Consider the following 27,853-nt stretch of genomic DNA (forward strand, 5'->3'; position numbering starts at 1 on the left):
GTATGCAACGAATATTTGTGGAAAGAACTGACTATTTGATATCTATTTGCACATACAAGTGGATATTTCTGTATATTAGATTCATGCATATGAGTGGGCATTTATTTCCATAATAGATTCTTAGAAGTGAAACTGAAGGGTCAAAGAAAATGTACATTTTAGATTCCTAGAGACACAGACAGACCGTTCTCCAAAAGAGCTGAACTGAGTAGCATCTATCAATGTTGTGTGAGTGTGCTGGTTTCCTCATGTGCTCACTAACACTACAGACTGAGGGTCATTGTTAATAGATGGCCCTCTGGTGAATAAAAATGGGACCTCATTAGTTTAAGTTCACACCTAAGTAAATGATATTAAAACATATATGTTAAACATATACATTAAATATATTTATTAAATAGATATTAATCACAATGTTGAAATATTAATATTTCATGAACCTACTATGTGCCAGGTACTGCTTTAGGCATGACCTAAATTGTGCTGAACAAGACAGTCAAGATCCCTGTTCTCAGGGAGCTCATATTTTAATAGAAAGGACAGAAAATTAACAATAAAAGAAAAAAAAATAGTGTACAGTCGTAAGGAGAGAATAAAATAGGGGAGTGAAATAGAGTATTTGGAGGGAGAGAGAAGGCCCAAATTAAATAGGTAGTTAGGAAAGGCCTTGCTGAGAAGCAGACAATGAGCTGAGGACTGAATGATACAATGAGCTGGACCTCTGTGTCCAGACTGCTCTCTGTTTTTCTCAAACATACAAGGCAGCTTCCTGCCTCAGGCCTTTGCACCTGCTGTCTGGAACATTCTTGCACCAGATATCTATATGGCTTACTCCTCCCTCATATGGGTGAAATGCCGGTCAAAGTTGTGAAGAGAACTGATGCCTAGTTATACCCATCCATGGGCACTTTCAGTATCTCTATCATCTATAGAAGGTCGGCAAGTCCTCCCTCTCCACAGACAAGACAGTATGAAATATGAGAGTCCTCGAGACTGCCAGTTAGACACAAATTTTCTTTATTATTTCAAACTTTATATCCATGAAAAAAAATTGAGTTGAAGCTGGGTTTCCTATTCAAATTTTTACTGCTATATTAAAGAGTAAAATGATACTTTGGAATTGTTTTCAGGGATTTTAGCACATCATTTTTACGTGTGCTCAGTGATTTAATAATGATAAATGATATAAATCTACATTAATAGAAATCTTTCATCACCTTCCAAGGTTTCCAGCTTTCCTAAAAAAAAGAGGGAGGAAGAGAATAGTTGATCATATCAGACTAGGTTGCAAGGACAAAACCCTTTTACATAATGACAATGAATGATGAAGATTATAATGACTATGATGAGATAAAATAATGATATATTATAATGATGATATGAGCCGCTTTATAAACATTAACTTTAATCAGCTAGTTACTTCAGTTACATTATCTTTAATCCTCATAACAACCCTATGAGTTGGTGATATCTCCATTTCTTTTTTTTTTTTCGGTACGCGGGCCTCTCACCGCTGTGGCCTCTCCCGTTGCGGAGCACAGGCTCCGGACACGCAGGCTCAGTGGCCAGGGCTCACAGGCCCAGCATCTTCCCGGACCAGGGCACGAACCCACGTCCCCTGCATCGGCAGGCAGACTCTCAACCACTGCGCCACAAGGGAAGCCCTCTCCATTTTTATAGGTGAGAAAAATGAGACTCAAGAGAGCTTACAGAACCTCTTTTGGGGCTTTTGCACAAATCTATTAGGTGTTAGAGCTGGAATTTGAATCCAGAATATGGTCTTTTCACTATGCTATTCTGCCTCTGTAATAGTAAAAGTGAATCTATCTTTTTGACAAAGATACTCATTTAGGGTGCAAACAACTATTTTTTATGTAAAAACTAAAGACAATTTTACAAATGTTACTTCATTTCATCCTGTAATGTAATAAGCTGTGAGGCTCGATCTTTTCATTTTGTAAATGGAGCAAAAGTGAAGTTGAGGAAGTTACCTAAGGTTTAAAAAATCTTATCCAGGAATTAGATTTTCTCACTCCCAATGCTGTATCTACTTTGACTTTAACTTTCATTAGCATTTGGGGGTTATTATAAAAGAAATGAGAAACATCAATAGTAGTTATAGTCCCAAGATCTAATCATTTTAATCTAATTGGTAATCTTGGTTGGATGAGTTCAGAAGGTCATAAATTTGTGAAAAATATTATTAAAGATTTTAAAGTTTTTGTCTAGGTACATTTATTATTCCCTCTTTATACAGTGTTTTGTAAATGATTCCAAAGAGCTTTTATTTATTTATTTACTTTAACTAATTAATTTAATTTATTTTATTTTGGGCTGTACTGGGTCTTTGTTGCTGCACTTGGGCGTTTCTCTAGTTGAGGTGAGTGGGGGCTACTCTTTGCTGCGGTGCATGGGCCTCTCACTGCGGTGGCCTCCCCTGTTGGAGAGCACCGGATCTAGGTGCGCAGGCTCTAGAGCGCAGGCTCAGCAGTTGTGGCGCACGGGCTTAGTTGTTCTGTGGCATGTGGGATCTTCCCAGACCAGGGCTCGAACTTGCATCCCCTGCATTGGCATGCGGATTCTTAACCATTGCACCACCAGGGAAGCCCAGAGAGCTTTTATTTTTTACTGTGAGGTTTCCATGCTGTTTAAAAATTTATTTTAGTTAAGGATGATTTAAATTTTAGAAGTAACAAATGCTCATTCTAAAAAAAGCAAAGAAAAAAAATCAAACAATACAGAGGTTTCTAATAAAAAAAAAGATACTCTTCCAATCTGACCTCCTGAGAAAACAACTATATCACTGAGTCAGGTATCCATCTATACCTAACTGAAAATTATTAAAGCTTCCTGAACCAATGTAATCTGTTGCTTTATTCTGAATATTTGTAAGTCAAGAAAATTAGTCAATGATTCTAATTAAAATAATAAATGAACTCTAAAACATTTTTTTGTTTGTTTGTTTTTGTTTTTGCGGTACGCGGGCCTCTCACTGTTGTGGCCTCTCCCATTGTGGAGCACAGACTCCGGACACGCAGGCTCAGCGGCCATGGCTCACGGGCCCCACCGCTCCGCAGCATGTGGGATCTTCCCGGACCGGGGCACGAACCCATGTCCCCTGCATCAGCAGGCGGACTCTCAACCACTGCGCCACCAGGGAAGACCTAAAACACAATCTTATCTTTACATAGCACTTTATATTTTACAAAGTGCTTTCATACTAGTTCATTTAATCCTTGAAACAATCTTATGAAGATTGTATCCCCAGTTTAGATACAGGAAACCAAGACTCCGAGAGGTTACCATATTTTATCATATCTAAGATAACAATGAATATAAGGCATCCTGCCATTTTAGATGCTCCCAAGAAAAAAAAATTCTGCCAATTAATTGCGATATAATGACTTAACTATACCCCTGTGAGACTTATAGGACTTAATATTAGAAGGCCTAGGTTAGGGTCCTGGCATTGTCCTTTCCAGGCATGTGACTTAAGTAAATTAAGTTCTCTGAGTCTTAATCTTTTCAAATCTTTTAAATTAGACATAATAATGCCTATCTCACAGGGTTCTGTGAGAACATATTGATGTAAAATGGTACTTTTAAACTGTAAAACTCATAAAATTTAAAAAATCTTCTATATATTTGGTATTATTACTTTAAAATATCTTATCTGTAATAGTAATATTAATATTCTATTGTTGAAGGCAGGAACTTCTGGATCTAAATTGAACGACTTTATCATATTAAATGATCATTAAAGCTGTAGCTGTACACAACTGCTACTGCTGCTGTCTTTCCTAAGATGAGTTAATACTTTGTCCTTATATGAACTCTGGAGAACACCTATTCCATTAACCTAAAGAATGCATTCAGTTTGAATGAGGACATTTTCAGGCCTTGAGGGAAAATATTTCTTTCTGCCACCATTTACATTTTGCTTGTCCAGTTATAGGATAGAAACATGAACTATACTTTAGACATCCTATTATTACAGCGAGTTCTAACTGTGTAAGGAATTAGTTTCATTTTTTGGAAGAGAGCTAATTCACTACACTTTACCATCTATGCCTCTGTAATTTCTGAAGCATTCCTTGTATTTTTTCTGCTTTTGTGTTGGAAATCCTTTTATGTTATAGTCTGTTCACCATGTTAGTACTAAGGTATACAGCCTTTTACTTGATTTAATCCTAGATATTGTGCATTCTGCATTCCCCTTGACAACTATATTCCTACTTTGTGTGAGAAATTAGGTCTTGCTTGTCTTGTCATGCCTTCATACCTTACGGCTGCTGGCAGTATATGTGATTAAAGTATATATCTGAAATACTGTCCTGTATATGATCTTCTATAAAAACACACACGATGTGGTAGCTCTGGGATTGACTCACCCTGGATATCTGTTTGTGTATACTAAATACTGGAAACATGGTGGCTTCCTGATTTTTATGATTGACAAACTGTATTATGTTTGCTTCCTATGTACCAATAGAGAATAGCAGATGGTTACTACAGATTTGCTATTATTAAATCATTTCAACACTTCAGTTCTCAGTAACTTGTTTAATGAAAAAAGCAAATACCCAGCACTTCATTAATGTGCAGAAGGGGCAGTAGGGAAACATGAGGTTGTCTAAGACCCAAGACGATGACAGGCAATTGCTTTGTGCTTGTGGACTTTTGGTTACTCCTTGACCCGATATGCAATGAATATCAAGTTTAAACATTAATACTGAATTTCAAGTGTTCCAAAAATTATACGTGCTGACCAACTTCTCTTTTTAAAAATGAACATTGTTCCTTGCTACTCCAAACCTAGCCCACGCTACAACCATCTCCTATGTAAATCAGGTAATAGCCAACTAGTCTTCCTGCTTTCTTCACTCTTCGCTACTCCTACAGTCCAGTTTCAAAAAGCTGCCTGAATGATCTTTTAAAATGTAGACCAGATCGATCACGTTATTCCTTCTGCTTAAAACCATTAATGGCTTCTATAATACTCAAAATACAATCCAAACTCCTTCCTATGGTGTTCAAAGCCCTATATGATCTGGCTCCTTTCTAAATCTCCACCCTTACCTCCTGCTACTCTGCTGCTTGCTCATATGTATCAGATACCCAGGCTTTTTTTCTGTCCCTCAAATATGTCAAGATTGCTCCTATCTCAAGGCTTTTATAGCTGGCCTAAAAAACTCTTTCCATATAGGCTTCTTCCTGGCTGGATCTTGGTTCAAATGTCACCTCTTCAAAAAAGGAGGAGTAGCATCCCCACTTACTCACATTCCCTTACACATCATCTGGCTTATTATATGCCTAACAGTCATCACTGTCTGGAATTGTCATGTACTTATTTGCTAACTTGTTTGTCCATCTCTGCCCTTACAATTTACTTAAGCAGCTTGATAGCAAGGATTTTGTTTATGCTGCTATCAAAGGGTCTACGTCAGGGTCCGGCGCATTGTAGATACTCAATAAATAATTCATGAAAGAATGAAGTAATGAATCTAAGTGAATCTAAATGATTACTTTTTCTTAAGTGATATATTTTTCCCTCACTTTGTTTTTTGGAAATAAAATTGTACCAGGAAAGAAATTACTTATTTTTCTTGAGGCTAATAATAATTTGCCCACTTAAAACAAAATTGAATAACTCAAGTATAGTTTATTTTCCAGAAACCACCCAAGATTAAATTTGATATATTTTCTTAATGGAACATTATAGCAGTAACCTACTTTCAATTTGCAACAATATAAGAGAATATGTGAGTTTGCCATTTTCCTTGAATGGTAAGACACCACAAATATTTACAGTAGTTATTATCTGGCTCTGAATAACCAAGTCACTAGAGAATAGGTCTGTCTTAAAAAACAGGTGAAACTGTCCCTCAAATGGTATCAGATCACATAACCTATTCCCTATGCGTGAAACATTTTCCTCAACTCTAGGAGAAGAAAGATATATAAATAATATGATTACTTTATGGGAAGTAAATACCATAATGCCCATTCTAAATAGTATAGCTGACTTTCAAAGATATATATATATATATATATATATATATATATATATATACACATATATATATATGTATATATATATATACACACACACATTGCTATACACACGTATACACATTATATATATATATATATATATATATATATATGTATATATATATATATATATATGTATATACAAAGCTTTTCCTTTGATAAATCCATGTTGGTTAATAAAAATATGCTTTGAAGGAAATAAGGAAAGCAAAGATGAGCATCTGAGACCTTGAATAAGTACAATGAGAATATGCTATATCAAGTGTGAGCTTTGGATCCAAAAGAAAAATTGTGAAGGCCTTTAAATATTGCAGTACTGCATTTCCCCTTTTTCTCAAAGAGCCTTTTCCCATCTGCCTAAATAACTTCTAATTAGCATCAGAATGTAAAGACAAAAAGCAGCTATTACTGACATTCTAATTTTAAAAGTTAAAATATTGCTAATTTCAGACAGGAATATCTAAATTGAGACAGGAGTCTTATGTAGACAAATATGTGTAATTGGATGGTTGTTGCTTGGTAGGGGAAAAGTTCATCCTTATTTTCAATGGGTTGAGTAAAAGCTATATAATTATTCAACCAATATGTAACAGTTGAACATCCATACTTCTGCTTTTATAAGAAATGTCACAATGAAAATACTTGTATATACATTTTTAAGCACATCACTGATTATTTTCTTTGCAAAAATACTAACAGGTAGGATTATCAGGTTAAAATATTTGACCATTAAAAGTTTCTTTTAACTTTCAAAAAAACTTTTCAAATAGACATTTTAAAAGCTCTTGATATTTACTGCAAAACTGATACCCACGAATGTTGTGTCAAGTTATATTCCCACCTATAGTGGATGAGAACACTTACTTTCAAATATAATTGGCGGCAGGCCCAGATGGCTCCTAAACTGAAGGGATTTTTTTATTTGTTTGTTTAATGCCTTATATGTGAGTAAGTTGAGAAAAGAAAGTGTATTTTATTCTGGAAGGTTCCTGTTCCTTGCTTCCTTCACTCTGGCATCATTTGGGCCCTCGCGGGTGTTTGAACCATTGCTCCAGCTGCTCACGTCAATCCTGTGTATCTCAGAAGCTGAAGACCCCAGTTATTATTATAGTTTTACCCTCTGTTTTTGGTGCAGGGAGGCGTTCCTTTCTCGGTTTTTATCTTTTGAACACACACACAATTTTAAACGTCATTTCTAAGTGTAGGAACAGAATGGCATGAGATCACCCTGCCATCTTGATCCTGAAGTCTATTCTGAATCTTGACAGCTATCTCCTATTTTCTTGAAAGTGGACTTGTTCATAATCATATATTTCTATGTATACATATATATCTATTTGTTTATAAGAGCTTGAATGAACTGTGTGTGTGTGTTACATGTTTCTCTTTATACAAGCCTTGAATGTAGAGAGCTCTCGACTCAGAATTGGTTTTTGACCTTTGCAAGAATATGTGGATCCCTGGCTGCCCTGACACTCAACCAAGTTGCTGATGAAGGTATGCTCTAAAGCTCAGGCTGGAGGCTGTCCCATGTGCATTGCATTGCAAGTATAAGGACAATGCAGCAGTATGAGGGGAGTGAGTCGTGAGCCAGGACCAGAGGCGGCTGTGCAGAGCAATGTGGACTGTGGTACAGAAGCTGCTGTGCCAGGTTCCCTTTGCATTTATTTCTTTACATACATTTCTTGTATGCCCCAGTGTGTGTCACATCTAAAGTGTGTCTAGGCTGCCTAAAGGACCAAGCCCCAGATGGCCTTCTGCTTGACACAGAAACTGCGAGGACCCCGAGGATTTCAACAAATGACACTGACTCGCCAAAATAATAGAGTAAAAAGAGTCCATCTACCCCCTAGCCTGTCTTTGACTTTATTCATTACCCCTTCCAACTAGAATGCATTAAGGGGTGCCCTCCTGCCAGGGTTCCCTCCAGTTATTCCCATAATTGCTATTGTTGTTTAGCAGAGGACTTTCATGTTTCTCTTCTATGTGGCCCTACCTGCCCTATGTTGAAAAGTTTTGGGGATTTGCCTATAACTGCTAGTGCTTTTGAAGACTTCCCCCCTATTTTTATATTCCATTGATCATTTCCATGGGAAGGAAGGTAGAAGTCTGTGTTTACTCTGCCAACTTACCAGGGAGTCAATAAGTTCTCTTTTTATAAAAAAAACCCTATTAGGATATCCAGCCAGATATTGTTTATTTTATTTTTTTTCAGATACTGTTTTAATATGCATTTTTTAAAAACAGAACTGCCTCTTCCTGCTTTCATTACAGAATTTTGTTAATCTAGAGGTCAATCAAATGAAGATTACACTTTAAAACATGTAGTTATTTCAAATAAAGATTACACTAAAGCATTACAATACTGACCAAGGAGATCAACATAAGGGCCTCCAGAGGTTCCAGTACTGATAGAAAATGCCTATTATGTCTACATACTGTTTCACTGAAGGTAATGTAACCGAGCAGATCTAAGTTACCTTATAGTTAGCAATAAACAACGGAAAGATAAGCTGCTGATTCAGACATTTAACCAGAGTTTCCTGTGATGATTACGTTCTAACTCAAAATCAATAATAGCATTAAATGTTATATATTAAGAAAGGGTCTCATCTATCACATTTTCAAATGTATCGAAGTTAAACAAAGCTTTAGAAAATAATTATATAATACTTACCATAGAGAAAAAGTATTCTTTAAATTAATTACTATAGATAGTAATGTGGTAGAAGCAACAGTAACAGCCATTTATAGAACATCTTATACTTTCAGGTACTTTACATGTATCTCATTTAATCCTCCAACCCTGCCACGTCAGATATTATAATCTCTACCTTTTATATGAGGAAACAGGCCCAGAGGTTAAGTAATTTGCCTAATGAAGTTGGATGACCAATTGAGGTGTTCTCTGGGGGACCTCTAGGGAACATCAGAGATTCTGAGGCACATTGTTTACGTGGATTCAAAGTGCTGCTTGACTCTTGGCTGCCTATGTGATTCATATACTTCTCCACTGCTAGAGGTATTCTTGTGAGAGATGGATGGCCATGTTTGCAATGCTGTAGAAAGCATTCGTGTTCCCTGTAATTTTACATCAGGGGTTCTTAAGTTCATAAACACTCTGAAAATGCATGAAAAAATGTGCTTAATTGCATATTTCTGGGAAGAGGACTTTCACCAGATTTCAATGGAGTCCATGATCCAAAAATGGTTCGGAATTGTCCTCTAGATATTCCTTAGTGACTGGTTTTAACCTATAAGACCTAAGAAATCTTAATTTCATTTCTGAGGATATTCCATAGTATAACATCCTGGAGTATACTTAAATTAACAAGAAAGTGGAGGCAATTACCCAAATGAAAATTTCAAATTGAAACTTGAAATAATCGGATAGCCATGGCAAAGGAAATGAGGTGGAGGTTGTGGTTGAATTATCTAACACATGATAGCAATTTTCTCCTTTTCATTACAGATAGAAAAGGCTACTGCTTAAAGAGAAAGAAAAATGAGCTGAGCTTATCTGAATTATCACACTGAAAAAGACATGTCACATATAATTACAAAAGTGCTGGGAAATATGCAAACATCAGCAATTGTATTTCTAAATAGGAAGACAACATAGAAACAATTTTCTAGTCTTAAGCAGTGGAGTGGGTATAATCTTATAACAGATAAAAAGTGAAGATGTAATTTTCCACTTTTCTTCCAAAGAAGTTCTGCTGAACTTCAAAAATTTTCTTTGAATAATCATGTTTGACAAATATAAAGGTTAATGTTAGCAAGGTAATTAAAATTAATGATTGCAATGTCCACTGGGCTATGTCTGTGCAGGTGTTTCCCTCCACTGTTCCCACCCTAGCTTAAAAATGTCTGATATATAAAATTCTGATCTTACACATAATACATTAGTAGTGGCTATTTTCATCCCTCCTAAAAAATACAGAATTTCTTTACAAAAAGAGTTTTTATAGGGTTTCTAAAATATAATTTGATTTAAAAAAATGTAATAGGTCATACAAAATTACAAAAAAATACTCATTGCAGAAATTGAGCAGATACTATTAGAGGCATGGATTCCAATCCTCTCTAGCATTGTTTTAAAGTCAAAGGTTACCTTGAAGGAAGGGTCTTGAACATTGCCCTATTACCTAGTCAAGTCATCTACTACCCAGGACTTTACTCAAAACTTATTAGTTTGGTACTTGATTAACATAGATTTTTTTTCTTTTATAATTTTTTTGTGATTTTTTAATATATTAACACAGACTTTTATTTCTTTCTCTCTCTCTCTCTCTCTCTCTCTCTATATATATATATATATAGAGAGAGAGAGAGAGAGAGAGAGAGAGAGAGAGAGAGAGACTTTAGATGGAAGTAGAGATAAAAAAAAAGTCTTAATCAGCTATCTTCTGTTGGAAGCCATTTTGAGCACTTTCAATAAAGCAAGTATTCTCCCCCTACAATTGGTTGCATTAAGATTTTTACCGATAAGCTACCAATTTTACTGTAGGCAAACCAATGCATTTAACAAGATTAAACTATCAAACTTGAAGTTTTCTTCTTTTGTTTTGCTAAATAAGTTATTTTTAAAAGCATGAAAAAACGCAGAAAACTTACAATCCATATCAAGTATGGCACGGACAGATTTAACAAGTTCCTTCGATTCAAGTGCCAGCGTTGCTGGGGTGTTACGTCCACTCCTTCCCAGTGGCATGAGGGATGTCTGGGAAGCTAACATAGCTCTTCTTTCACTATGGGAGCAATAAAATAAAGCTAAACTTATTACACAATGAATAATATCTATCTTTGCTAGGTCTGAATTCTTATTAGTTATGAAATTGTACAAAAATTTTTCATTTCTGGGAACATTGTATTCTTATAGCCATAATCGAAATAATTCCCACAAAATAATATTTCTGTTTTCAATTCTTTATTATATAATAAATAGGCATATTTAAAAAATTAGGTTTACCTTATACATAAGGAGGAAAGGATAGAAGGATAGCTCCCTCCTCAATCATTTGTTTGGCTTATTTTGTGAGTGCTTGTGTTATGCTAACATGATGTGGCCTTTTATTTAGTTTTGTAAACACTTAAGCACTTAAACATAAGTTTATTAACGAGACATTCACTACTACTTCTAGTAATATTAAATATAATTTCAATATGTATATTTGCTCCTGAAATTCTCTCTTAAACTATTCCCTTTGCTATCCCTAAATCTAAAAAAGCCTAGAGCATTTATACCACTTTTAAAAAATGCGAATGTCACCTGAAATGAATGCATTCTGATACAATTAAAATGCAAGGTTTTACTTTTACCATTATGCTGAAACTTTTAATTGAAAAGAGACAATATTAAACGGATGACAAAGCCATCATTACTTATTATAATCCATCTTCCTAAGCATGATAGTATTAATTCACAAGGAGAAACTAAAGCATCAATTCTCAAATTCAAATACAGAGCCTTTATTCTGTGTAGAATACCAAGGCCAACATCCACTACAGATGATATAGTGTATTAAAAGGACTGAACCAAATTTTACTAGTGTTTAACTTTCCAAGATGTAGCAAAAAGTTGCTTAATGTTGCTTTTTAAAAAAAAAAATGATGTATAGTTGATTTACAATGTTGTGCTACTTTCAGGTGTACAGCAAAGTGATTCAGTTACATATATTAATGTTGCTTTTTAAAGTTACTTTTGTTCTGTGAACCTGCAAGGGAAGGCTCTGGCTTTTAAATAGTCATTTTTAATACCAAAGCTTTTGAATTATTATTCAAGGTCACAATGAAACCTTGGGTGGTGGGAGTTGGGGATATGTCTAACCCATACAAGTGGAATCCGACTGCTGAGTATTTTAACATCATACTGAAAATAATCATCATGGTATTCACATAATTATTTTACATCATAAGCAGCATAGATAACAAGAAAAACATCAGATTCCACCTGAAGAAATAACGTATTACATTAAAATGAGTTTAAAGGTGTACTACCATATGTACTACCATATTTTTCTAAATTCAAAAATGCTGTGTGGAAACTTAAAATATAATGAATCATCTTCATTTATTGAACTGTTGCTTTCACAGAAAAGGGTGGAGTTTTCCTATGTTTCTGCAAGCATACGTTGCCAGAAGTAGAACTACATTGATAGTGGCAGTCTTTATAAAAGGAAAAAAATTGCTTTGACTATATTAAGACTTTAAGAGATTTCAGTATTTTAGCACAAGTACCAGATGAAGAATGTAATCAGTGGCCATACTCTGCAGAAAGCACTTAAATTTTCTTACCTTAAATTTGACAAAGGAAGAGAATTATCACAAAACACTTCTTGAATAGCCTAGAGACAAACAAGAGAGCGAAGGTGATAATGTAACTTAGATAGTTTTTTAAAATATTTTCTCTTGCTTAAATAATATTTATAACCCCCTCCACCCATATGATTAAAAAGGTGTTTCTGTTATATAGGGAAAAAAATCAATTACATTAACATACAATTCTACTCAGAATTATAATACACAGAGAAACATTTCTTTATAGGGTAGTTATCAACTAATGTTTACATAGTATCAAAAGTTAAGAAAGTGTTCATTAAAACATAGTATATATTTGGGATCATACTACCCTGTCTCAATTATTTCTCTTAATCTGTACGTTAGCTGGTCTTTTCATTATCTAAGCAATTTAAAATCTGACTGTAAGTCACCATGGCTGTTTTGATCCCAGAGAATGTTTCACTAGCCGTCAAACACCATGACATTTACCTGTATGTCAGTTGTCTATACATTTCTTAAAAATGGACATAAAGTGATGTAACAGGAAAATTTACCTCTACAAAATGAAGAAGCTTTTCAGTGGATGCCTCAAAAGTTTTTCGAGCCATTTCTGATTTTCGTAATTGGCAGTCAAGTACTGTGATTCGCTTTCTTAGCTCCTGAACACTTTCCTGGACAGAGATATCAAAAGGAACATATTATACATTTCTTCAATTTTATACCAGTGGCTCCTATTTTCATTTTGTATTAACTAATATCCAACATTACTATATCATTTATTTTCTCTCTTATTGTACATATCTGCTGGTTTTGGGGGGTACTTAACTAATTGCATATTTTTAAAAGTTAAGCTGCACAGGAATGCTGCAAACTTTTTAAGATAAGCTACAAATAACCTTTATTTTAATAAAAGTTATATAATAATACATTTATTATATATAATGTTATATATAATACACTTTAATTAGTTTATATTATATTCTTATATTAAAATACATTTTAATTAGTTTATGGCATTTCTTGACAACATGGTTACCAGCTGCTGACGGTTACCAGCTGCTGACTAATATGCCTATTAGTGTGGCACAATCCAACATGCTGAAGATATACATACATATTTAAAGTAATATGACCCAATGTAAAGCTGAGCTGATGGGGAAGTAAAAGAATTCTAGGAAAAGTGAAGGAATTTCATGAAGATAAGCAATAGCAATGCTGAGTGAACCCACTGAAGTTACAGTACACTATAGCACAATTTGATCTCAGGGTATTTGCTGATCCTTGGAGGCCTATAGTTTGGGGTTTCATCAGGCACAAATGGCAAACAGGAGAACTTTAATGGGTGAATTAGGGAGAAACAAACCTTTTGATTTTGCCTCTGGTGAATGGTTAAAAAAGTGTCCCCTGAATAATTGCCGACCACAGTCCCCCAACTCATGCAGGTTCCAGGTCAGAATTTATATTACCTGTGTGGCCTGTACATTCATAAGCTGAAAATTTAGTTTAAATTGGTCCCTGGCTGATAAAAGCAAACAAAAAAATTCTCTAGTGGGTTATTTGCTAAACTCAGACATCAAAGAATGCCTACATTTAATGTATCAAAAGAATATGATCTCAGCAAATAAGCTACTATGGATGAAAAGTCAGCTGAAGGAAACAAATTATAGGATCAAACCTATAGAGATAGCAGCTACTGAAGTGATCAGATACAGAATATAAATTTATGTTTAATATGTTTTAAAAATTAAGAATTTAAAGCATAATAAAGAAATTATCAAAATAGATCCAGATGACACAAAAAAATAGATCTGAAAAGTAAAAATACAGGGAGGGTGGGAGGGAGACGCAGGAGGGAGGGGATATGGGGATATATGTATATGTATAGCTGATTCACTTTGTTATACAGCAGCAACTAACACAACAATGTAAAGAAATTATACTCCAATAAAGATGTTTAAAAAAAAAAGCAGTAATAATTAGAAACTCAATTTATGCATTTACTATCCAATTAGATACAGATGAAAAGAGAATGGGTGAACTGGAAGACAGAAGTAAAGAAACTTCTCATAACAGAGCATAAAAATAAAAATGGAAAATATGAAAAAAGAAAAAAATAACCGGAAGAAGATCTAGCATACATCCAATCTGAATTACATAAGACAGACTAGAAATAATGAAAGACGAATAGGTCAGGATAAAAACTTAGGGTTTTTCAGAAATGGTGAAAGACACTGTTCCTCAGATCAGGAACCTCATTCCATGAATCTCAAGCAATATAAATAAAAATAAGTGAACACATGACTGATCATAGTCAAACTGCTGAACACTAAAGATAAAGAGAAAATCATCTAAAAAGAAACAACAGATAGCAAACAAACGACAGACTGACATCTGATATCACAACCATGGAATAAAAACACTGAAAGAAATTCAGTGCCAATTTAACAATCTAAATGTAGCAAAAATATATTTTAAGAACAAGAGTCAAAAAAGAAGTTTCCAGACAAACAAAAATAGAGTTTATTACCAATAGATCCTCACTATTTCTAAAAGATGTACTTCAGGAAAAAAGAAAGTAATTCTAGCAAGGATATCAAATGAAAAGAAGAATGTTGAACAAAGAAAGTGATAAACATGGAGGTCTATCTAAATGAAGGTTGACTGTACAAAATAAACTGTAGTAGCATCTAATTTATGATGTTAAAAGTCAAGAAAGAACTAAAATACTTAGTTAATAGAAATTAAGCAGAAAGGGATGATTGGATTTATGTTTTAAAGTCCTTACAATATTTAGAAGAAGTGGAAAGCCAGTGATTAGTTTTATAATTTAAGTTAAAATAGAATGTTAACATTTCTAATATAATCTTTAAAAATTAGAAACCAAGTGTCTAACTTCTAAACTAGCAGAGCAAACTAAATGAAATGGGAGTAGGGGAACACAGAAGAAGTCTGACCCAATCCAAAAAATGAAAAAAAAAAAAAAAAAGGGAGGCAAGAAATGACAAACAACTAGAAAACATGGGACAAATGAAATGCACAAAATAAAAGGGTAGAAATGAAGCCAAGTGCATTTGCGAATAAGAATGTAAATGGAAAGGCCTTTCCAATTAAAGGTCAAAAATCAGTAAAATGGGGAAAAAAATCCAACTACCAGTTGTTTATCATAGACACAATTAAAATATAAGGACACTGAAAAGTTGAAAGTAAAAGGATGGAAAAAATACATAGGTAAATACCAAAAGAAAGCTGGTATAACTATTTTAATATCAATCAAAAATAAGCATTAAGGGGAAAAGAAGACTGAAGAGTCACAACATTTTCGTAAAAGGATGATAACATAATTCTAAGCTTGTATGCAATTAAAAACATTACTTCAAATATATACAGAAAATTTAAAAAAGTAATCACAAGGGAAATTTTAACCTATTCCCTGACAAAGAAATTAATGTGACTATAGAAGAATTGAACCCCACAATTAATTAATGGTCCTGATCTGGTGGACTATATAAAATAACATATCAAATGATTGCAGAATTCTTTTCAAGCTCTCTTTGAATATTTGTAAATATTGGTCATACAGTAAGCCATGAAGCAACCATCAATGAATTTTGGAGTCATCTATAGACTAGATTTTCTGGACACATGCAATTAACCTTTCTGTTCCTCAATGATGTTTATGAATCAAGATGCAATCATAAATCTGTAAATTTTTCCCAAATTATATATTTAATGCATTTTCAGTAAAAATGGCAATCGTATTAATTTCTTTTGATGGAATTTGTAATCTTGAGTCTAAAATACATATAAAAGATCAAAGGGTTATGTAGCCAACACACTTTTAAAGAAAAAGAACTAGACAAGTTGATCGGATCAAGATTTAGAGTAAAAGAGACTTTTGAATGAGCGGTGCTGGTATAGTTGGTCATTCACTTAGAATAAAAAAGAAAGAATGAAATGAATCCCTACCTTATACAGTGACATAAACCATGACAGAAGGATCAAAGTTTTAAAACTTTTAGAGACAAATATAAAAATATCTTTGGGAATGGAAGGATTTCTGGAAAGACACATGAGAGAGAAGACTGAAAAGCTTGATTACTTGAAAATAACACCTGTTCATTTCACCAGAGGGTGAAAAGGTAAGATATAAATTCCAGAGAGGATTTTTACAACATAAAATATAAGATAGGTTAGTAACCAGAACATACAAACAATCACTACATATGAATATAAAAAAGACAAATAACCCAATGGAAAAATGGTTAAAAGATATGAAGAAGCATTTCACATAGAAATACAAATGCCTATTAAATGCATAAATATTAGCTCAACTGACTATCTGGAACAAGGGGCAAAGCCCTGTTTTATTGCACTTGGGGGTGTAAATAACCCCACCATGGCTGATTTCAAGCTAACAACCTGATGTCCTTGAACACGCAGTTAAGAAGAAAGTACACAGTCAGCTCTCATAAACCAGGACCAGCTGGTCCCAGCACATCAGTAGCTCAAAATCATTAGAGAAATTCAAATTAAACCACAATGAGACACATTTATCACACCTAACGGTTTGATAAAAATTAAAAGTAAAAGAAAGCAAACATCAGCAAGGATTTGGGGTAAACGGTAATTCTCATTCATTACTGTTGGGAGTAAAATTGGTTCAAACACTTTCAAACACAATTAGGAATTGCCTAATTGTAATTAGTAAAGTTGATCATACAACCATCATTCAACCTAGCAATTCCACTCCAAGATATGAACCCAAGAGAACTGTTACACATGTGGAGCAGGATATATGTACAAAACTGTTTTCAGCAACGTTGTTCATAAAAGAAGAAAACTGAAACAATTGGACTGTCCATCAAATACAGAATGGACAAATATACTGTAGTATATCCACTCCATGGAGTACAAAAAAGCAATGAAAAGACATGAACTAGCTATAAACTTCAAATAGATGAATCACAAAAACAAAATTTTGAGTGAAAAAACAAGTTGGAACAATAAAAGTAGTATATTTCTATTTACATAAAGTTGACAAACAGGCAAAATTAAACAACATATTGTTAAGGGATATATACATAGGTAGTAAAATTATCAAGAAAATGTTTAACACTAAATCCAGGAAAGTGGTTTGTTTACCTATGAGGGTGAGGGAGGGGGATGCAATTGGAAAGGGATATTGTGGGTCTTCGAAGGTACTGGTAAAGTTTTATTTCTTAAGCTGAAGGTGAAAAAAGGGAAATAAGTAAATATAGAGATAATATAAGGGAAAACTTGTAAGAAAAATAATATTGTTACAAAAATAATCTGCCTTAAAAATGAATATTTGAATCTGAATCCTGTAATATCTTGGTCAGTGTCTCTTCAAGCAATCTCAAACAATTAAAAAAATTTTTCTTCTATTTCTCCGCTGGTATTGGGTTTGGAAAATGTTAAGATGCTCATGTATAACATCTCCTCTTTGGAAAAAAAAACAGATTATCTTCAGAGACAGGTTAATGGTTTAGTTTAGGATTTTGTTAAGAGGAATGGCATGAGACACCATTATGCTAAAAAAGAGAAGAACTGAATTAATTATATTACTACACGACTTAGGACAAAAACGTTTCTCAGCTAGGAGCTGGAAGAAAGAATAGCAAATAACTTATGCTTTAAAAAAATGAATAAATTCATGTGAACTCCTTGAATGTTATATTATTTAAAAAGTATTTTTAAAGACTTGATTATCCCTCCAAAAGTAAATCAAGTTATTATTTTAAAAAAGTACTTTTAGTATTTTGAAAATTCCCAAAATATTTTCAGAATCATGTTAAAGTTACTCACATGAAATAAGCACAGATCTCTGATTTCAGAATGTAAACACTGGGTCAAGAATAATAAATACATGTAATATTCCTAAGTATTTCTGCTGTCTCAAGTAATGTTTTCCCCTTGGTCTTGTGGTATTATCAAAGGGTGACAGGAATGTCAACCTTCTTTTGGAACTGGTTTAAATGGACAGATGTGAGAAATATATTAGTGATTCTTCAGAGCTAACCAAAGAAAATTTCAGATTTTCTTCTGTATTTTGCTTTTCTAAAACTGGTTTCATTTCTACTTGGTATATTTAAGGTATTTAACTCTTTTATGTTTAAATAAATACACATAAATTTTTCAAATTTGTTTTATGTTCTCTTGAAAGATGACTGTATTAGAGAGATATAAACACCATGGTTATAAATGAACTCTATGAAGTTATAAAATATCTATTTCAATTTATTTAATTTTCTACCTCACTTCAGTGAAATAAAAATGTCTGTTAATACAGTTTTTGAAGACCATTCAATGAATACAGTATGTTTTAAAAAATCTCATAATGAAAAAATTCACATTAAAAAAAGTTCACATTGCCTTCTGAAAAGCATTCAGTATTTCACTATTGAAATTGGAGTCTGCTAAATTCAAACTCAAGTTTCTTTCTATTAATTATCTTGGGCCTTGGGCAAAAAATTCTTTAACCTTCACACTTCCTTGAGTGCTCTAATCAAAGAGCAAACTCCATCCCTAGACTCTCCTCCTCCCATCCCCACAGGACAAATTAGCAAGTTTAGGAAAAAGGAGGAAACCAATGTAAGCAATTAAATGCTAAATAGTTCCAGGACTTAGTGCCTGAGCTGTACAATGTTGACCAATGACCCGAATAAATTTGGGCACATACTTTTCCATCCCAAAGCTATCTGGATAAACGGAGGCTCATAAACTTCACATTACCCCCATCATGACACATCATCCTATCACTGAATTATAGAAGACAAACACTGACCTAGTTTAGAAGTGCAGATGAAAAGAAAATGAAAACAGGATACATGACAACGGCAAGGAAACCATGGTAACTAGAAGAGAGAACTGTTTTGCTTACTTTATTTTGGTCAGAATAATCAGCAAGCTGAGCTTTCAGCTCTGTAATCTCGGCCTCTAACAGACGGATCACTTCTTCATAATCCATTTCCATTCCATGTGCCTGTCTCTGTGCAGCTTCGGCAAGATGAAGCCGACTTCGCAGGGCTCTTGTTTCTTCGACCACAGCTTTGGCTTCCTAAAGATATCAAAAAATAATGTCATTGAAAAAAAAACCATGTAAAAACAATTCAGTGGTTTAAACAAAATATTTTCCTCCTTCCTGGAAGTTCTAATTCTAAAAGTGAACCAATATACATATGTTTCTCACATCTCAGTTTGAAAATTAATATTCACATTATTTTACTGTACAGAGTAGCTGCCTGACCTTACTTTTCCTTTCTTGATTTCTTAGAAAACTTTCAGTATGGAATCTCCAACTTCACACATTTAGCATAGAATTTTGAAAATAAGAGAAGCAAAAGAGAATTGAAAGTGGAAAATAGAAGACTAAGAATTAGCTCAAAAGATAAAAAGAGTAGGCTTCTACAAAAGTCAAGCAGGTGGTAGGCTCATGTTCTAGGAAGGCTCTTGCAGCTTCATCAGATACTGCTGAGAGATTTATAGTGTTGAGGGCTTCTCCGTGGTCCAAGCCCCAGGAGCCAAAGCTTATTCCTAGACATCAGTCTAACTGCTACTTCTCCATTTTGATTTAAGCCAAAAGGTAGAATTCAGTAGCAAAATATACAGCTATTTCTATGGGATGCAATGTTCACAATACATTTATTAACCACATGTTACGTCTCAGGTAATTCATGCATCTTCTCCCGTTTAACATTTAGAACACTGAGGGAAAGGCATTATTAAAAACCATTTTATACATAACCAAACAGAGGCTCAGGAGGTTACATATTCTACCCAAGGACACATACTAGTGCCAGAATTTACACCCAGGTTTACCTGACTCCAACATTAATGTTCTTTTCACCATTTTATTCCACCGCTAGATGACAAACAAAAACAAAAGCAAAACAAAACTATATAATAGCTACATTCTCCACCTTAGGAAGAGGACGGTGTGGGCAAAACCACTTGCTCTCTCAAAAATGAGTGGTGTTGGGTCAATAATAGTCCCCCAGTACACCAATATAATTTAATACGGCACTTGTTGTAATGTAAACCACTTCTTTTTCTTTACTTGATGCAGAAATCTCTTTTCTCTGCAATGGAACTTTCTGCTACAATTGCCATGGCTAATATTCAACTGTGGCTATTTTAATTTTCTGGGAGCTATTATAGGACACTTGCTTTTGTTTGAGCCTAAGGGAGGATTAGAAGTATTTTTACTCTAGGACATATTTTTAAGGGTCAATTTTTCATTCATACATTCAATAACCATTAAGTACTTATTATGTGCCAGTTTCTGTTTCAGGTACTGAGAACAGAGTACCTAACAAAATAGACAAAAAGTCCTCCTTTTGTCCCCCAGAATTTACAATCTATTGAAAGTTTGGGAAGATAGACAGCAAATTGGGGATAATCAATGAAGATCTCATTGAGAAGACATTTAATTAGAGAACTTCAGGAAGGATGGAGCCATGAAAGTTTCCCAAGTGGGAACTTTCTGGGCAGAGAGGACAATTTGTGCAAAGGTCCTGAGACAGGATTGTGCCTTGCATCTTCAGAGAACAGCAAGGAAGCCAGTGTGACAGAAGTAGACAGTAGTAGGGGACAGGAAGAAGGAAATAGTAGGAAATGAGGGCAAAGTGGTCACAGGAGTTTGGGCAGGGATGGTGTTGGCGTGGAGTTGCAGATCTCAAGAGGCTTTGGAGGCCACTGAGAGGACTTTAGTTTTACTCAGGGTGAGAGGGGAAGTGACTGGAGAGTTCTGAGCAGAGAAGTGGTATGATCTGACTTAAATTTTATGTGGGTTACTTTCACTGCTGTGTTGAGAGCAGACAGCTCATTACAGGAGTAGGCAAGGGTGGAATAGGGAGAAGAGGAATGGGATAGGCAAGCTACAGTTACTTTAGCTTGGACAGGGTGACAGTGGTGGAGATAGTGTGAAGTGGTGAGATTCTAAATGTAGTCGGAGGGCTTCCCTGGTGGCACAGCAGTTAAGAATCCTCCTGCCAATGCAGGGAACGTGGGTTCGAGCCCTGGTCCGGGAAAATCCCACATGCCGTGGAACAGCTAAGCCCATGCACCACAACTACAAGCCTGCGCTCTAGAGCCCGCAGGCCACAACTACTGAGCCCACGTGCCACAACTACTGAAGCCCACGTGCCTAGAGCCTGTGCTCTGCAACAAGAGAAGCCACCGCAATGAGAAGCCCACGCACCACAACGAAGAGTAGCCCCCGCTCACCTCAACTAAAGAAAACCCACGCACAGCAATGAAGACCCAATGCAGCCAAAACCACATAAATAAATAAATAAATAAATTTATAAAAATAAAAGAAATAAATGTAGTTTGAAAATAGAGCTAACAGGAGGGTTCTTCATCATTAACAACTTTTACTTAGCACTTACTGCATTCAGACAATCATGTTATGTGATAAAAACTACAAAGGGGGTAAAAGACACTTTCCCTCTTTTGGCTCAGCTTAGAACAGAAGATATGACTTATAAGTGGAGGAAGAGAGTAGGACATGTTAGACAAACGAGCAGTGTGAACAAAGGAAGAGGGAAAAGAAGGAATCTGAATGTGGTGCATTTGAGAAACGACTGACTTTGAAATAGATCAACTTTGACTGGAGTAGATGCTTCATCTAGGGGCACAATGGAGAAAAAAGACTGGGGAGAGGGAGGGAAAGGGCTGGGCTCTGGTAGAAATGGCGTGATAGGCAAAGGTGCTTGGATCTGGGGAAGGCTTGAAACCTTCTGAGCAGAAATTGATATGAGAACACAGTGGTTTAGAAAGCTAGATCTGGCAGCAGCTGCAGGATGGAGACATGGCCAACCAACTGCCTATTGTACCCTTGACTCAAATAACTTTGTTTCCTTATTTTTAAAGGTAATTGTCTTGCAATAAAAGGTACTTTTAGAAAGAAATATCTAAGGAAATAAAAGGACATTTACCTAACTACCACATCAGTCAGTTCAGCCCAGGTGATCAAGGGTCACCAGTGTCAGAGCAGGATCAACTTCACATTAGACTGTGCATACAGAACGTAATGGCTTAGTATGTGTTGACAGAGCTCTAGATGTTTTACATGGATCAACTCAGATAATCCACCTAATGCTGTGAGAGGTATGTCTATTATTATCCTCATTTAATAGATAGGAAACTGAAACGTTAAGGAGCTTGCTCAGAATCGCAAACTTAATAAGTGGCTGAGCTGGGATTTGAACCCAGGCAGTATAGTTACGAAGTTCGTGCTCTTGGCTACCAACTACAGAAAATGTTAAAAAACCAAATCACTTGTAGATGACAATATCATCAGTGCCCAGCCCTGCATGAGCTCTTAGGATGTGGTCATTACAATAAACTCAAACACATTCGAGGCTGCTACACTGTTGCCCATTTTCCATTCACTCAGGCTAGGAAAAAAATATTGCTACTGAAGAGAAAGGGAGGGACAGAATTCTCCATAGCTGCAATAAAGAATAACTTATTTGGTGATTTGTCTTCTTCACACTTGCTTCATGCAGTTTTTATTCCTCTATAAAAACAGCACTTTTATTTTTGTTCAAAGAATACTAGTTAATTAAAAGAAGAATCTGGATGAAATTTATATAGCCATTATAGTGCACTGATGGCAATATGGTGTGAAAGGCAGTTGGGTGGTAAAAGATGCAGAGGTTTTGATGTTGAATAAATTCATGCTATTTCTTTTGTAAATGTATAATTGTCAGGTTGGTAAATGTGACCCCTTAGCAAAGTTCTAGCCCAATTCCCACCAAACGGCTGTTTAAAAGATTAGTGCATTGAAATGACGACTCTTAGAGGAAGCAGTAAAGAGAAGATAGCAGCAGCAGTGTGCCGTATTTAGCAATACAGGATCACATAAATCCATTTTTTCTTTTCCTCCTGGGCTGTCTTCTAATAACTGTAAAGCCTCCTATGTCAGTAACAGTTGAGCCAGAATTTTCCCAGTACCTTACTATGAGCCTGAAATCCCATCAGGGTAAATGCGGTAGCCAGTTCACTGATTTACTTTGTATTAGGTACAGATTAATTCATTTTAGAAAGTTAGAAAATAAGAGAAACTAAGATGTAATAGTAAATAGAAAAATCAACATAAGCATTAAGCTTTTTAATACTAAGCAGTACAAACAAATGCACTAGAAGGGAATCATGGATTATGAAGGCAAATCTCTGACTTAACTTTCTTTCAGTGACACTGAGGAAATGCCTTCAACTCACACTGTCTTATTGTAAAATCAGGATTTTCTACCTCACAATTTCACAATGAACCTTCAGGGAAGATCAGACCACATTCTTCTTTGAAAATATAGTTCAAACAAATGAAAATCTTTGTAGGCTACAAATACTTTGAAGTTAGCTATGTGATTGTGTTGAAACAAAGGTCAGTATAAACTCAAAGGGGAGCATAAGCTCAGACAAAAGACAATATATTATCTGTTTTTCCACATATAGCACTTTTTCCCCCTTAAGGCATTAACATGATATTGAATTAAAAATATGGGCGTTTGATGAGATATACCTCAGAATCTTAGATATGTGATTTTTTTTCATTTTCTGGCTCTGTAATTCTCCAAGACTCTGTTCATTTGTACAATGGTAAATAACAACACCTACTTTATAAGATCAAAACAACTGTCACAATAGGGTTAAAGAAACCACTCCAGTTCTTGGTACAGTTTTTTTTCCTGTTCGTCTTTACTGCTTTTGAAATATATTCATAATCACCAATGTGATTAGAGGGCTAGACTACATCAAATGATTGAAGGCTCTCTTGAGGCACTGAAATAGTTGTTCGGAAGTATAATGTGCACATGTCTTTTTTAATGTTAGCAACAATTATGTAAAACCTTTCCTTCTCTAGCTGTGACTTTCTAACGGCTCCCTAAAGTAGAAGGAAAAAGCACTACCTGCAGTTGCTCATTTGTAATTAGGTAGCACATCCACATCACTAAACTTAGAAGTTCTGTAATTTTTAAGCTAATCAGTAAATCTTTCAAAATGTCAATGGTTGACAGGAGAAAAAGGAGACTGCGAAGAAATATATGTTTTAGTGTAATGTAACTTACGCTAACCAAGCCCAAAAGAATACTTCTCTTATCAGCTTCCTACATCCACTCATTGGAAAACCCTTCTTGGTCTTGGTCCCATTACAGCTTGTGAAAAAGATTAACGGTTACTGCAGGAAGAGGGCTGTTGAAGGAAAGCATTTACAAGCAAGTTATATCTAGTTTCCTTAACTTATGTGTCAAATTTATTAAAATACGTTTCATATTCCTCTCAGTGGATGATCACGAAGTAATTTGCTAGATGTTCACAAAATGAACCTATAACTCATCCCTTAACCACGATGCACTTGGGGGAGAAAATGAATTCACAGAACTTTATATATGTCTCTGATATGTGCTCTCTCTTTTCCCTTTCTTTATGCCTTCTCCGAGCATACATCCATCCCACTACTCCACCTCCATACCTAACCAGTTATTAAGCACCTGTGAATTCTTCATTGATGATGTATTTGTACCATTCCTTAATATCCATTCTTACCATCATGCTACTGTTCATGTCTTTAACACCTCACACTTAGGTACCATGAAAATCACATAAGTAATCACTCTGCCTACTGTGTTCTGCACTATAATGTATTCTGCATACTTCTGAAGGATCAGTTTTCCTGAAATACTGCTTAGGTAACAAACCTAAGGTAACTAGATAAAATGTGGCTTAGGTAAGTACATGGTACATGATAAATATATCCTCAACCTCCATACTTCAAGGTTCTCCACTATTTGTTCCAAATCAACCTTTCCAGTTTTAGCACATTTGACTCTCTTACAGGATTACCACATCCAAGTACATTCACTTACCAAATTTCCCAGACTAAACTCTCCCACCTCCAAGGTGCTTTTGAGCACATTATACCTTCCACTAGGTGAATGCACTTTTCCTCTTTTTTCTTCATCCGGTTCTCATCTATCCTTCAAAATCTACTTCAGATTTTACCTCCTCTAATCTTTCCAAACCACTTAAGCTTACAATGATTTCCCCTCCTTTTATTCTTAATAATATCTGTTGTCTTTAATTAATCACATACTACTTAATATCTCCTACGGCTATGTTGAACTGTCATTAAAATAGTATTTTACTCCCAAACTTTCTAATGCCAAAAGGTCTTGACTGCCGAAATTAGAACACAAGCTGTCTGAGAGTAAAACCCTATCTGATATTAACAGGTGCTCCATTCAGCACAAATATGAGATATAACTGAGTGGACAAACAGTGAAAATGACTATTTTGTTTTTCATATGTAATAATTGCCTTAGAGAACTTTATTAGGTAAGAAGTTTTCACAGGAAGGTTTCAATTTTATGGGAATATTTGAGAACTGTATTTCATTTAAATAATTACAGTAAGAACCATAAGCCATGCTATGAAAAATACCACATAATGAAAAGCAAATCATTTCATTACACTCTCTTTATATATAAACAAAATCCTTTTATAGTATTTATCAAGTAAATGAGATTACATCTAAACCATGTGAAATGAAGACTAGCAAGGTCGAAAAAGGACAGATAGCTACACTTTATTTGTGTTTGACAATTTTATTTCTTGCTTTTTCATTAAATAGATTTAAAAATTTAAAGATTTAAAAATTATGCATGCGTTTATATTTCTCTAAAATTTACAATTTTCCACCATAAGTTAATATAATAAATACATGCTCCCAAGGACTATATAATCTTGAAAGTCCTTTCCAACCCCACCCATATCCCTGATTCTGTGATTTGTGTGGTGACACTCCTTTGTAAAGTAAAAATGATAGATATTTGTCGATCCAAAAAACAAAGATTTTCTTTACTTTGTATGAAAAAGCAAAATCCTAACTTTGCAAAGGAAGACTTGGTTAAGCTTTCTGGAGGAAAAGCAGGTCAATCAAATTATAATTAGCTCTAATTAACCCTCCCAAGAGCTGTCAACTTCTTTACCTGCAGCTGCCTCATCCTCCAAAAGGTGCAAAATTGAATTCTGCCTCTGAACATCAAAGAAAATCAAAGAAACAATGTTCAATCTCTGTTTATAAACAGAAATCCCTAATCAAAGACAGACACACAAGTACATCTAATAAATTTTACCATGTGAACTTTGTTCAAAATATAAATTAGTTAAAACTCTGTTTTGACAATACATTTAACCCTGAACACATATTTTCCGGTTTAGTGAAGGTTGACATAAAAGAAAAAAACTATTTTCCTACTTATCCAGTTCTGGTTACAAATGTACCAAAAGAGAACATTTACAGTATTAGAAATTCCTTTCATAATCAGAATTTATATCCTGTTCATTGAAACCTAGTACCACTCAAAGGCTACTTTTTTAGCTATCAAATATTTAGAATTCATCCGAAGTTTGGAGTTTAAAAACAGAAATTTAGTCCTTCCAAATTAACTTTTAGAGAATTCAGTTAGAATCAAAATTTTATCAAATTTTGTTTGTTTTGATGGAACTTGATCAAGAGTTCCAAACTTGAATCTAGATATAATAAGATCTAAATAATAAATAAGATTCTTAAATTGATTTGGAAGAAAAAAAAATCAGTGAGAACTGGTAAGCAAATTCTGAAAAACAACAACAATAAGAAGGAAAAAAAGAAAGAAAGAAAGAAAGAAAACAAATAATGTGGGACATGGCCCAAGGATTTAAGGCATATATAAACTACAAAAGTTGGTGCTAGCCAAAGAAGAGTTAGATAAAACATTCATTCACCCAATATTTATTGACAAAGCAACTGGAAAGATTAGATGGCCCAAACAGACCCCTAGATTATATGAGAATTTAATTTATGGTAATGGAGATACCACATAACAATGAGTGGTTGTGACAACAAACTATTTGGAAAAAAAGTGTAAAGTGTAGACACTCATCTCATACCATATACCAAACAGAGTAAATTCTTAGGTGGGCTAAACAAACACAGAGATGGGAGGAAAACCAGGTAAATATGTATCTGAAATTGCTAGAAATGAAATTTTTTAAAGATAAAAAAAAGGGGGGGGAGAAATCACAAAGAAAAAGATAGATTTGACAATACAAAGACACCTGTGTTTAAAAACTTTTTAAAAATTAGAAAGACAATTTGTATATAGGGGAAAATATTGGCAACAGATTTGGTAGAAATAGGGTTAATAACTACAATGTAAAGAGATCTTATAAAATGATGTGGGGAAAGTGGGAGAACAGTTATTGATTAAGAATAGAAGTGAAGAAGAAAAAGCAAGAGTGGGAAGGGGATACAAATGACATAAGGGGCATATATGGTCAGGAGTGTCAGAATGTCATGAGCAATCATATCAGGAAATCAGCTGCCTTGAATATGAAGAATTGTGATGGAAGTCACAATTTTATTTGAAACCCATGGTCATAGACAATCTTTGGTACCTAATGAGGATGACAATGTATCAAAGTACATACAATATTTTCAAATAGGGTG

At 34.6% G+C, this 27,853-nt stretch overlaps 1 protein-coding gene across 2 annotated transcripts in view; it reads right to left on the reverse strand.

Moving 5' to 3' along the window:
* Window positions 1–27,853, reverse strand: part of STXBP4 (syntaxin binding protein 4) — a 172,280-nt gene that overhangs the window by 59,785 nt on the left and 84,642 nt on the right. For both annotated transcript variants that reach the window (XM_082603574.1, XM_082603575.1), the window contains 4 exons: window positions 19,238–19,414; window positions 12,891–13,007; window positions 12,352–12,401; window positions 10,672–10,805 (listed from right to left, as the gene is read on the reverse strand). In XM_082603574.1, the coding sequence (XP_082459700.1) occupies window positions 10,672–10,805; window positions 12,352–12,401; window positions 12,891–13,007; window positions 19,238–19,414 (478 nt within the window). The remainder of the gene's footprint in view (window positions 1–10,671; window positions 10,806–12,351; window positions 12,402–12,890; window positions 13,008–19,237; window positions 19,415–27,853) is intronic.

The sequence above is a fragment of the Mesoplodon mirus genome (genome assembly GCF_964341445.2).
Source record: "Mesoplodon mirus genome assembly, chromosome: 18".
NCBI classification, from domain to species: Eukaryota; Metazoa; Chordata; class Mammalia; order Artiodactyla; family Ziphiidae; genus Mesoplodon; species Mesoplodon mirus.